We start from the raw sequence: 13,729 nt of genomic DNA on the forward strand, positions 1-13,729 counted from the left end.
ACACTGTGTTATCTCCGACTCCAGCATCGGCAGTTCTTACTATCCCATTACTGTCAGGAAGTCTTTCTCCCACACTGTTTTAAAAGAAATTACCATGGCTGCATAAATACTTAAAAAGTTGAAACCCTTCAAACACCAAGAAAACTGATATTCCACAGAGTTCAAATTTCAGGTTTCACTTTTCCTGTTATAAACATTGTATAACTACTTTTCAGCATCTCCTCTTTACCAGATCTGTTTTGAATTCGACTTTCAATTTATCTGCTACTTCTTTCAGTTTAGCATTATTCAAAGATTTCAAGTAATCCAGTGTTATATCTTCTGCTAGCAGAACACACTTGGTAACATTTGAAGCCATATTGAAAGTTCAGTCTATGCGATAAACTTCTCTACAACACATATGTTCAGCATCTTAAATTCAATAACTTTAAATCATTAACAAGCACCCTCACTTGTTTATCTTTGCCTCCTGGTTGTCTTTTTATATCACTGCACTGAATGCAACTGTGTCTGGTCATTATTTCCCCAAGTTAATATTTTCTTCTATTTGCTCATGGCATGTAGTTTGCATTGTTGGCAAGGCCTCAACGGAAAGCCATCTTCTTCAATTTTTGTGCTGCGAAAGTTCTAAGTATACCATACTACTGTCAGATAGCAAATTTGAGGAATTTGATCAGTAACAGTGATATATTTCCAAAGCAGGAGGTGGTCATATTCCAATACATCTGCCTACCTTCTAAGTAGCAGGGATCATGGATTTGAGTGGTGCTTTTATGCTCTATGCAAATTGCTGCAATACATCTTGTAGATAGTACATATTGCAGCCCTGATTACTGAAGAAGGAATATTAGGAAACTCTGGAACCACATAACTTATGAGTAATCATAGTGTTAGATGTCAACGAGAAGCAGAGTACTAAATTTGTGGTAGGGCAGAGACAAATGTCTGAAAACATTAGCAATAGCAGCAGAACATCTGACAGTGTAAACAGGAACACCAAGCCCCTGGTACATGCTAGGATTGGGAGGATGTTTCATACTTCAGAAGCAACAGTGATCCTGATGTCAATATGGGTTTGTCATTGTGGCATCCAGCAAGTAGAGTCCTAGGGATGAATACCAAAGAAAACAGAGAGAGGGAGTCGCCAAAAATTAAAGTCTAGTGGAAAATTAAATTAAATTAAATTTAAGTAGTGGAAAGTGTTATCTGCAAACATGTTGAGGAAACAGATGATATCTGGAACCGATATAGAAGGGATTCTTGACTGTGAGGGAACATCAGGAATATTGATAGCGGTTCCCAGCTTTAACAGCAGTTCAGAAAATCTTAATTTCAAATATATATTCAGGTCTCTAGAAATTTACCACTGTATACTGTCATACCGTTTCAGGCAAGGTAATGTTGACCATAAGATAACACAGTGTGGGGCTGGAGGAACACAGATGGCCAGGCAGCATCAGAGGAGCAGGAAAGTTGACGTTTCGGGTCGGGACCCTTCAGAAATTTTCTGAAGAAGGATCCCAACCCGAAACGTCAACTTTCCTGCTCCTCTGATGCTGCCTGGCCATCTGTGTTCCTCCAGCTCCACACTGTGTTACCTTTGACTCCAACATTTGCAGTTCTTACTATCTCTCAATGGTGACCATACCATCTCATTAAACATTTCCCCAGGTTCTTTTGCCATTGACGTTAAATCCGTGTACTCTGGTTACAAACATCGGTGTAAGACCAACGATTCGTAACTACTGTTTGTCACTAACTTTGCCCAGTTAAAATGAAACTGAAGAATCAATATTATTTTAATATTGTTGAGTTTTTTGTCAGTCATACAAGCATTTTAGATCTATGGCAAAATGGAGAATAGTGTGTTCCCCTTTCTTCGATCAACTCCCAACCATGCGTAACTCTCACAGACAACTGCTCTTGGATATTTAGACAACATTGTTTTAATGCACCATGCAATTGTGTAAAAAGAATGATTGTAACCTGGACGCGCCTCCCACAGGCTCCTCTGAACGCGGCTGGATCTCGTAAACATCATTAAAGTGAAGAATCGTGAGCAGCGGAGCCGCTCCTTCAGGCGATACCTCGACTGCGCTCACAGTCGACGCCGCCATCTTTGATTTGAACAACCACGAGCACCAACCGCCAGCTGGACCGTCGCAATAGCAACGTAGAACCTATTCACGTGCCGGCCAGCAACCTCATTGTGATGTCGTAATCACAAAGCCAAGCCGTCGCGGTGGCAACGTGGAACCTATCCATATGTCAGAGAGGCTGGTTCTTGTGCTGCACGTGACTTTGGAAAAATGGCATCTTTTGTTGATGTGAGTTGTAGATGATGGTTCAGTTAGTTACAAAATAAACATTTCTTTCAACTTTTTCGTTAATCAAACTAAATCCGATCAATGCGAAGAAGCAAATTCAATGCCAGCAAGCGCATTACAGGCTATGAAATGTAAATTAATGGAAACATATTAATTCACGTTTGATGAAAACTACATATAGAGTCAAAAATGTGTCTTAGTATTTCTTTTGTTATCGGTCAGTAGCGTAGTAATGCGTATTCAAATTGCTTGACAATGTCATATAGATTTATTTATGGCCTGTCTTTACAAATAATTGTACATGCTCTTTCTGACATGTTTGAACAGGAGAACATATGGCAGTTAGTCATGTGGTTACATCCGGGTCCTTGGTTTATTAGCATATCCAGCTGTTCAAGAAATAGTAATATATTCATATACCAAGTTAAAATTACATGCACTGAGAGAAAACACATATACATGAGGGTTGTTGTAAAAATATTTATTTAAAAACTATAATTAAAACATTGAAAAGTTTGAGCCTAAGAATTGCTGTAACATATAAGTGGTTTACAATCCATTCAGACCTTGTGATAGTGTACCTTTCCTGAGATTTAGACGTTGCATTTAGAGTGATCCTAACTGGTAGGTGCTTTGGAATCTTGTATATTGTCAGCAAATTGATTGTTGCCTTGATGTGCTTTCACACATTCATTATCCAATTTTCGTGTTGGATGTATTTTTTTATGCGCGGTTATAATATTGTACGGTCCTGAGTTAGCTATTGTTATCCCTCAATGCTGTTCTATCTGATATTGTGACTTTGTAAGCTTCACATTTTAGTTATTTCTGCCATCATCATATTCCCTGTGTAGAAATATGACTCTGACCTTCTGTCCTACACACAGATTAGGTAGTTCTGCACCTAATGTCAGTCATGTATCATCTGCATTCTTTCTTTTTTTTTGAGAAATTGTTCCGGTATCGCTGTAAACCTGCACTGGTTATGATTTGGCAGGATAGTTCTAACTTGCTTTCTTGTTACAATCTCTGCGGGTGATGGTGAGCCCATTTCAAAAGGTGTAGTTATTTTGGTACTAGGTTTTGTGAACATATAAGGACTGTCTGGGAAAATTTGGAAGATTTTGAATTTTTTGGTCATTTTTAAAATTATAAACAATTTTTAATCACGTGATTCATCAGAAACGAAGCCAACAGTTTAATTTCCACCATTATTTCTTCAATATGTTCAGATGCATCTCATTCGGTCCTGGCGACTTAATCAACTTTAACCTTGCTAACATTACCCTTTTGTCGATGGTTAGACCATCGAATATCGACTATCTTCTCTTTCACTCTGACTCACAGCTTCTTTTGCCTTGATAAAGGTCAAGGTAAAATGTCCATTCAATCCACCGCTATGTCCTCTGTCTCTGTGGCTTGATTTCCTTCTTGTTCCTTAAATTTTCTCCTCAGTTAGCATTTTCCCTGCATTACTTTGTATTTCTAGAGGTTGTGAAACTATTCGGACATCTCTCCAGCATCGATCTCTCTCAACTTCAGTTTTAGCTATTGTCGTCTTATCTTTGTGTTTCCCACTTCAGAAGGGAATAATATTTCACCGGTTGTCAACTGAATCTAGGTTTGAGAAGTTTCTCCAGACATGTTATGATAAGAATGTAATTTCTGTCCCGATGTTATTGTATCAAGGCGCAGCAGATACCCACCAAACTTCGAAGACATACATGAACGCCCCTGGGAGAAATTTAAACAGTGCTTTGAGCATTTGCACCGTAACATCACCAGCAGCAGTATTTTCTACTCGTATTTCTACTGCCTTAAATACATTTATTGTTATTGATACTGAAACATTTCAGAAGTAAAAAATCTGGATTTTTACCGTGGTTCGTGTCGAAATAGGTTTCACACAGTAACTCGAACAGAATTGCTTTACAAAATTACCCCGCGGAGAACTGAGATGAGGTACCATTTTCAGTTGTTTGCTGTTGAGTTGTATGGAAATGACGAGGTTTCGTAGCTTACCCAAAACAGCTCCTGGACTACCGATGAACATGATGGAAATATCTGGGGAGACCGATTGATTTGTTGGAGTGATCTTATGCCCGGTGCGGAATGCCAGTTGTCAATGAGATTGATTTGTTTCAAAGCTGTGTCACTTCTCTTTTTAACGGCTGAACATTTCACTGTTAAAACACCGTGTCGATAGTTGCATTGCGTGCGCCGTTTCACATTTCCTTAGCTAAGAGTCTTAACTAGCAAGCTCCAGCTATTCGGCTCACATTAGTATTCCTGTCCTATCAATGTGTTGTGTCGCTATTCACGTCAGTCTGCCTGATTCCTGCGCCTCGCGTTTCCAGAAGGTTACAGCCGCAAAAAAATCATTGGGAAGGTATAAGATTCGAGCAAACGACCGCGGTCACTTACTACCCACCGGGAATCTTTAATTTTGTTTCCTGAAGTGAAAATTTTAAAAAAACAGTTGTGATCTCCCTCGCCCCCGGGAGAACTAAAGGCGAGATCGTTCCGTTGTAGGATTTCTGGAGCCGACAGATTCTTAATGGAAACCCCTAAATCTTCCAGATGTGAGCATCTTCCCGATGAAATCCCCACCCTAAGCAGCGAAGAGCATGGTGACATTGGGAGATTTCAGCTCTTCTTAAATAGCGGGGACTTTGAAGCATGTTGAAAGAGGCCGGCCAGCGCCCGCTTTGCAGGCTCAAGGTTATGTAGGGGAGGAGGAGTAAAAAAACAAAACATCTAATTTTTTTTCTGTTTTGAGGTTGTATTCGTTTCCTGGAGCGCGCGCTTCATCGCACACGTCTCACTCCCCTCCCCAAGCAAAGAGCAGCCGATCTTGGATGTGTATGCATGAGTTCTGCAGTGAATGGGCGCAAACCCCGCCGCAAGTCGCCTGGCTCCATCGTGCAGCTCGGCAAGGAGCAGGAGAGGGAAGCGGGGAGGACAGGCAGCTCGGAGATCGCTGCTAAACCCTTCCGGGCACTCGAGGAGTGTAAGATGGTAAGTGCGAACTCCCAAAACAAAAAAAATCCACCCTGCCCACCTTCCAATTCCGATCACGTGCAACTGCACAACCGTATTTGTTAATGTGGAGCATCGGCCTGAGTGATGACTGAAATTCAGCCTGGTTCTGACGCGTCTATTTATGGCACGGCTTATCTGTTCTGCTGCATGTGAGTTCACTGCATGTTGAAGCGCTTTACCGAACACTAAGTGAAGTTTCCGTGTCAAGAAGAGATAAGTCCCCCACTCCGCCGAACTAGACACAGCCTGCGTGTCCGGGAAAACAAAAGTGTTAGATCGGAGTAGAGGATAGCATAGTACTCCTTAAAAAGTATGAGCATGTTGTCCTTTTCCAAGAATTACTGATCTCTCGATTGGGGTTTATTTGCAGGGTTGCACTGATCCGCGGCTCAGATGGAAGCGGGACAGGTATAACCGGTAGCATAACATTTTAAAACATTCTGCGCCATGATAGGAGAATGTTACTGGTGTGGTGATAAAATGACTATGTGATATATTGTGAGTAATGTGTGTCTGTTTAATAGCCGACAAATATGGCTGGCCTTCCATTGACCTTCAATTTCCTTTCATCTTCCCTCTAAATCTCAAATCCTGCTCTTTCATTTTCTGACCCGCATCCCACCGCACCTTTAGCTTTCTTTGAACCGACCTGTATCTCTATTTTACGGTGACCGTCAGAGTTTCTTTTCAGCTGGTGCAAGACTTCAACACACAGGTGGCCCTATACCGTGAACTGGTCATTTCCATTGGGGACGCCTCGGTGGACTCTCCCTCCCTGCGAGCTGAACTGCAGAGGACACGGACTAAAGGTTGTGAGATGGCCCAGAACGCACATCAGAAACTCTCCGCAATCTCGGGGTGAGTGAGACCTTTAAACTTCAATCATTGGTACGGAGCTTTGAAATTGATTGAAACTTCCATCCACATCATCGTTAACTCCGAACATACTAGATCACCTGGAGGGAAGGGTTTTTTTTTAAGTGAATACGCGATGCTTAATCTGTGCGTGAATCAAGATGTTACATTTATTTAACGTCTGTGTTTTAGTATGATGCAATGATTTGCTTAATGGTTGGTATGTACTCTACTAGGTAATGACCGTCCCGATAAGTCTCTGCCCCTCGCCAGCTTTTCTAAAGCTTTAAGGCTGCGCTTTATTCCGACTTCAGCAAAATGTACAATTAATACGACGTGTTTATTAGGTGAGGCTGGAAAATGGATTGGCGGTAAAACCATATGTGTTTTCTTGTATAGTTTCTGTTGACATTCGTGCAGTAGTTAAACTATTGCTAGCACGTAGCGCCAGTCTAACTCCTGGCTTAGCAACATTCAATTTGATTTGGGTTTGCTTTGATAATGGACGAATTTGAGAAGGGATCAGTTGAATTTTGCACCAAAGTGCAAAGTTCTATTGCCATTCTGTGCTGATCTCAAATAGAAGCAAAGATGATGTACCCAGTACAGTACTCGTGTTAGTCTGCAGGTTAGGATTCATTTGTGTAGCTACCCAGAAGAAAGGAGTGGTCAAGTATCATCATTGTTGCTCAGCACTGTAATATAATTACAGGCATGGAAAAATATTCTTTTCAAAGTTAAAACAACAGTGACATTTTATTTTACATCATTCAGTAACAATGTGCTTGTATAGCCCATTGCTGAGGAGAGACAAAACTATCACTGTAATCACTCCAGATTTAGATTAGCTCCTCTCAAAAAGGGTTTGACAGGATCCAGCACAGTTATGTTATCCCTTTCTCAGCCTGCAATTAAAACTTGTTAAATGACCACTTTTTCTTTACAGAGCAGAGGATGACTTGAGTGTCTGGAATGTACTTACTATAGAAAGGAAGGGAGAAGTACATTGACTGGAAAAAAAGTCACAATAATTTGTTTCTGAAACTGACCATTGAAGTAGAGCCTTAATTACTAAAGTTCAGTGGGGATAGGGAAGGGTAAATTAGTCTTTACCAGTTACACAAAACAGCCAATTAAACAAACAAAAATTGCTGGAAAGGCTCAGCAGGTCTGGAGAGAAATCAGAGTTAATGTTTTAGGTCTAGTAACCCTTCCTCAGCCAATAACATGCTATTTTCAACCCACTAGTTCCTCTTCTGTTGATTATCAATGTAAGAGACAATGGTGCAAAATTTAAGATGGACTGCTTATTTGTGATTGCTCATTTTGCATTATTGACACAGATCAGTTACATCCCAGACGTTCCTTACAATTGATTAAGTGAATTGTTTCTTCACTGAAAAATTGCATTGTCAAAAAATCAAGTTGGTATAGAACATGCCCCAGTTATACTTCATACTTTACATTAGTGTGGCATAGACTTCGTACAATGGCAACGTTAGTTAGCAGTTTAATATCATGGCATAGCTACTCAGAAGAATGGAGTGGTCCTGCATCACCAGCATTGTTCAGCAGCCATAACGTAGTTAGGCATTGGAGAGCATTCTTTTAAAAACAATTGAAACAACAGCAACTTAAATTTTGCATGGCATCATTCGATAACAAAGTGGTTTGAATGAACTTATCTCAGCTAGGCAACAGTAGCAATTTAAGTACATAGATATTGCTTGGGAACATAATTAGGTAATAATGTGATTAATCTTCCCTTCCCAAATTGAATCTTCCAACAGTCATTGTGTAAGAAAGCCAGCAGAATATAATTTGACACAGAAGATGAGTGCTTTTCCTCAGGGAGCCTCCAATGAAAAATTATACCAAAGTTCCATTTGCCTGATTGAAAGAGATACTAAAATCTCATGTCATTTCTGAACAGGGTGTTCAAACCTCCAAACAGGAAATGAACCTGCTTCAAACCTTCCCATTCCCTGTTTTAACAGGGATGAAATGAAAGGCTAGCAGTGATCCAGCTCATGGGAAATAGGTTGGTCATTTTAATATTATAATAGGGCCATGTGCCTTCAGATTAACAGTCATTATCATCTTAAATATATTACAGGCAGACAGATCAAAGAGAACTGAAATCCTTCATTGAGTACATTTTTTAGCATTACTTTTGCCATCCCCCTACAGACAATTGGAATTCTCAAGACTATGTTCTGACTCTTCCCCTATAATTGGGACCCACCTGCAATCAGGATCTTTCCACAATCCTATAGCAAGCTGTACCACCTTGTATTATAGACTCCCACTTGCTTGCTCTCCCAATGTTTTCATAGATTACACCACCTTGACACATGTTTTCTGTTCATTTAGCTTTCAAGCAGTTGATCCGTTTTTTAAAAAAACCCACCAAAGAAAAGGGATTGCTGCAGTTCAATTCTGCAGAATATTGAAGAACCTATGATTCCAGGTTTCCACAGCTCATAGTGTCAAACTTACCATAAGGCTAACTTCTTGACTCATTGTCAATTGCAAAATGAAATGAATTATCCTGGTGTGCCTGACATGTTTCTTTCACAGTTAGTAACTGCATAGTAAAAGAAAAAGGTTGTATTATTTATTACCAAACATTGTGCAGTTTCATTAAACAAAAACTGCTGGAAGCAAAAAAAATTTGTCCAATATTAAATGAGCCTCTTTATTCAAAACTTCTAACAGCAAGAATGTAAATGGCAAACTAATTTTATGGTCACCACCTTGTTGTCAAGAAATGTAATTTTCAGTAGTGTACATATTTCGGACAAAAATCTCTAAATGTAGTGTAGTTTGCTTTTCTTCAAAGCTAGGTTTTGTAGCGGGTTATCTTTTCTAGGCCAGAATATAAATTAATACACAAGTATTCAACATTTAAAGGGACAAAAATTGGGCAGACAGAAGTTAGAATGTAAAGGAATGAATCGCTCAAAATTATGAATTGCAATTACTTTAGCCACCAGCTATGTGAATATTCATATATTCACAAAGTTTACTAGTGAATGTTGTGTAGGTTTAAAAAAACCGTTTTATTGTGTATTTCCCTAATTATCAATACATGCGATTAACCGTTAGACTAGCATCAAATTTCCAGTAGATTTTTTTAATGTTGAAATCCTGATTTTTGCATTACAAGTGTGAGCAAAGTATCCAGAGATTAAGTATTTTTAGCCATCTGTGTGTATTGTTAGAATAGAGTAATGTTGCAAGAGGAAGCTGAATTTAAAACTTCACCTTCATTGTCTCACAATGTGTTTTAACCCCACTTCAGAAAAAGACCTGCTACTCTTCCAGTGTGAGCCCTTCCTGCACTAAGTACCCTCTTGTTTCATTAAAGCATTTTGTGGTTATTTCTTGGAGTTTTGTGCTCTGAAGCTGAATATATCAGGGACTTATTTCTTTTAGGTAGCAAAAAGAAGAGACATTCAAGTCAGCTGATTATAATTCATCTTAGATCCTGGAACTGAAAGGTTAGCATGTTTAACAATATGTTAATCCTATGTGAAAGCTAGTGTGATTTATGAAATCATTTGGTTTGTAGAGATTTTTCTTTGAAGATTTGAATATTTCTGCAGAAATCCTAACCACTTTGATTCGTATTTTTAGTAAAGTGTTACTAATTTTTAATCCCTTCACATGGAGTGGAGAAATACTTTAACTTATAAATAAATAGGTGGTGATACTTGATTTGACAGTTACAATATTTGGAAGATAGTTTTATCCCTTGGGTAGAACATCATTAATCTATTACGACTAATTATAGTTAACAGTTGTTGTTATTCTGCACACGACATTGGCAAAATAGATTTATTTTCCTTGGATCATCTTATGATTTCTTTTGCTTGATTTATTTATGATGCATTACAGCCAACCCATTTCCACAGTTAAATAGCCTAATAATATTATCTAGGTTTTTTTTTATAAAGAATGATCATTTGGAAAGAGCACCAAAAAATTTTTGACTCTGAAATTGAATTCCAGCACTTTCAGGAACAAAGATAAAAGTTTACAGTGGAAAAGCAAAGCAAGTAGAGTAACATGATTCCAATCTTGTGTTCATTAATTCTCTATTATTCTCCACATATATATACACACAGACCTTTTTTTAATTGAAATAATATTTCTGTTTACAAATGAAAGGGAAAAAATGATTACTGGTAGTGGCAACTTAACATTTGCTAACTATGGTAAGTGAAAATAGATACAAAATTGACAAAGTAGAAAGTAACCGTGAATGATTATTTTTCAAACTGCGGAGAACTATACAATGGTGACTCCGAGGGTCAGTATTGGGATTACTATCCTTTCTTTGTAGATTTTCAAGACCTGGATGTCATTATAAAAAGCACAATTTCAAAATTTTTGGATGATACAAACCTCAAATGTAGTAAAAGCAAACAGGGTAATATCAGAATTTAGGAAGGCATAGACAAATTGGCTAGGTCCACAGACATGTGGCAAATAAAATGTAATACAAAAAATGCAAAATGATCCATTCAGTTAGGATTAATGAGGATAGGCAACATAAACTGAATGGCAGGGGTTCTAAAAAACTGGATGTATACCAATCTTTTTGGTAATGTTTCATGCATTGCTGGCAAAGCTAGCATTTATTGCTCATCCTTAATTGCATTTGAGAAGGTGGTAGTGAGTCACCTTCCTGAACTAGAACTGCACATGGTTGAAGTGAGATCACACCTGGAGTATGGTGGACAATTTTGGTCTCCATATTTGAAAAAGAATATAATTACCTTAGAAGCAGTTTATAGAAAGTTTACTGAACTCATTACTTGCATGAGGGGCTTATATTAAAGAAAGGAACCCATTGAAGTTCTAAAGAATGAGAGGTGATCTAATTTAAATACCTTCAGGGAATGTGATAGGGTCGATGCTGACAGGGTGTTTCACCTTCTAGGAGAGACTGGAACTAAGGAACACAGTTTAATAATCTGAAGTCTTGTGTTTAAGACAATAGTGAGGAAAAATGTTTTCTCAGAGGGTCATTGCTGTGTGGAATTCTTGCCTGGAAAGCAGTAAAGGCTGGGTCATTGATGTTATCCAAGCCTGAGTTAGATTTATGGTAGACAAGGAAGTGCACTGTTACTGGAGCCAGACAGGAAAGTAGATTTGATACCACAATCACGTCATTCCTTAATGTATTCCTGAACGTAGTGAATGGCAGAGCAGGCCGGAAAGGATGAATGGCCTACTCCTGCTGCTAAGTTCTATGTAACTGCTGCAGTCCACTTGATGTAAGTACGCCCACAGTGCTGTTAGGAAAGAAGTTCAATGATTGACACAGCAAGAATCACTGAACAGTGATTATGGTTTCAAATCTGGCTTATACATGGATTGAAAGGGTATGTAGCTTTTAACCTAGCAGGGCAAGTTTTTAAAAAAATGCAGTTTAAAAAGGCTCATGAAATTCTTGGCTCTATAAATAGTGACATGGGATACAAAACAAGAATGTTATGCAAAACCCTTATAAAACACAGGTGTACTGTGACCATTACTAAACACCACCCATCAGGTGGATGTAAAGATCTTCGAAATGCTGCAAAGGAGATTTATGAGACTGTTACCAGGGTGAAAGGCATCAATTACATCAATAGACTTTCTTTATTCTCTCGTGGGACATTGTTGGCTGTCCAGCATTTATTGGCTGTTCCTCGTTGCCCTTGAGGAGGTGGTGGTGGTGAGATGCAGTCTTGAACCGCTACAGTCTATGTGCTGTAGGTAGTCCCACCATGCTGTTAGGGAAGGAATTCCAGAATTTTAACCTAGCGACAAGAGCACCTGATGGTGTTCTCCTTAAAGCAGGGAGAAATGATTGAAATGTTCAGAATCTAGAAGGATTTTTAAATAAAAAAATAACTGTTTCTAGTAACTGAAAATACAGTTTAAGGTAATTGGTAGAAGAACCAGAAGTAAAACAAGGTCATTCTTATCGGTAGTTTGATCTGGAATGCACTGCCAAAGATGGTGGAAGTAAAATCAATGATAACTTTCTAATAGGAACTAGAAAATTGGATAAAGAAAAAAAATTCACAGGGGTATGAGGAAAGAGCAGGGGAGTGGGACTAATTACATAGCACCTTCAAAAGACCAGTACAGGCCTGGTTGAACTTGATGACTACCTTCTATGCTGCATCATTTTATGATTTTAAGACAATTTCTGTTCTTATGACATCCTAGGATGTTTTGCTCATGCTCTTGAAGTTAAACGGACTTAAATGTAATTATATTTCCACAAGCATTATTCACCTTTCATAAAATGGAGGATATACATTCTGAAAATTACGAACTAGAATTTGCAGAAAGAGCAGTGTAACTGGTGACATTCGTTGCCATTATTTCTCTCAAACTGGCGGCAATTTCTAAAATCCACACATACTCAGAAATCTAAACGATGCTATCAATGATTCTACCTATTAGAGTATGGTAGTGAACTCCCTGCCGACTGCAATGAATTAGAAATCTCTGCCTGCTGAGAACTTGCCCTTTTACACTATAATCCCATTGTAAAAGCCCTGTTGAAAAGGTACAACTTGCTAAATGAGGTGTAACTGCATTTTTAACCGCAGTACAATTGATGCTTTTGATTACTACAGAAAAATCTTTGGCCTTGGGAAAACTAACTTTATATTTGTAGAATGTCAAAATTCTTCAGTTTAGTAAGATGTTCCACATTTTAAATCTTTTTAAAAATGATTTAAAATGATGTTTCTGCTTCTACCTTAATCCCACAAGTGTTCCCCAAACATTTATTTTGCTTGTAAAATTTAATTAAAACTGAAATATAATCAGTGCTTTTAACTTCCTGGTTTACTATCTGTGAGAATATTTCAGTTTAATTGCTTATTCCACTTGATCGAGTATTGCGGGACACTGAGAAGTCACCTTGATATGTACTCAGGTTTTAGCCAACATTGGGAAAGGAGAAAGTTTAAGTTTCCTGTTTTATTTTGCCAATCTTACCTTTAACGTTTTGCCTGTAGTTTAAAAACCCCTGTCCAAAACCATTTGTTTGAAATTCTCTATAGGAAATTTTAAAGATGTTGCCAAATGGTTGGGGCTTTCAGGGGTGGAGGGAAGAGTGAAGAAGATGGGAGAAGTCGTGGAGGCATATAACATAAGTCAGTTGGCTAACTCACTTCCATACTAGATTGCCGAGCATTTATAAATAAGTAATTAAGGTGCCCCAATATTACACTGTCCATGCCACAAAATAGTTGACAAGGCCAGGAAGGCAAGAGTGGGCATTTGTTTTCTTTTCAAATTGGCAGGAAGGAGAAGGTTCTATCTTTAAGGAAGTGCCCTTTGCCCAAACACACTTCAAGAAGATAAACCCCACCCAGCCCCTTACTACCTGCCGTTACTACAAGATCCACCCACTCCCTCAATCCCCTCCCCGAGGTACCAAGAAAAGTTCCCTGCTCAAAGCTCTCCAACTTTTCTCACTCTGGAATCCA

At 38.7% G+C, this 13,729-nt stretch overlaps 2 protein-coding genes across 5 annotated transcripts in view; one reads left to right on the plus strand and one right to left on the minus strand.

Annotated features, from left to right (window-relative positions):
• LOC109915379 (trifunctional nucleotide phosphoesterase protein YfkN-like) overlaps positions 1 to 2,118 on the minus strand; it is a 57,260-nt gene extending 55,142 nt beyond the window's left edge. For all 3 annotated transcript variants that reach the window (XM_048602476.1, XM_048602468.1, XM_048602461.1), the window contains exon 1: positions 1,987 to 2,118. In XM_048602476.1, the coding sequence (XP_048458433.1) occupies positions 1,987 to 2,117 (131 nt within the window). In that variant the 5' untranslated portion in view covers position 2,118. The remainder of the gene's footprint in view (positions 1 to 1,986) is intronic.
• A 785-nt stretch (positions 2,119 to 2,903) lies between these two features.
• The window catches only part of rgs7bpa (regulator of G protein signaling 7 binding protein a), a 93,522-nt gene continuing 82,696 nt past the window's right edge, over positions 2,904 to 13,729 (plus strand). The window contains exons 1-3 of one of the 2 annotated variants that reach the window (XM_048597175.1): positions 2,904 to 2,951; positions 5,107 to 5,345; positions 6,061 to 6,227. In XM_048597175.1, coding sequence (XP_048453132.1) covers positions 5,196 to 5,345; positions 6,061 to 6,227 — 317 coding nt within the window. In that variant the 5' untranslated portion in view covers positions 2,904 to 2,951; positions 5,107 to 5,195. Of the gene's footprint in view, positions 2,952 to 5,106; positions 5,346 to 5,681; positions 5,778 to 6,060; positions 6,228 to 13,729 lie in introns of those variants that run through there. The other variant, XM_048597184.1, reaches the window with a different exon arrangement.

This window comes from Rhincodon typus, chromosome 1 (genome assembly GCF_021869965.1).
Source record: "Rhincodon typus isolate 14 chromosome 1, sRhiTyp1.1, whole genome shotgun sequence".
NCBI lineage: Eukaryota > Metazoa > Chordata > Chondrichthyes > Orectolobiformes > Rhincodontidae > Rhincodon > Rhincodon typus.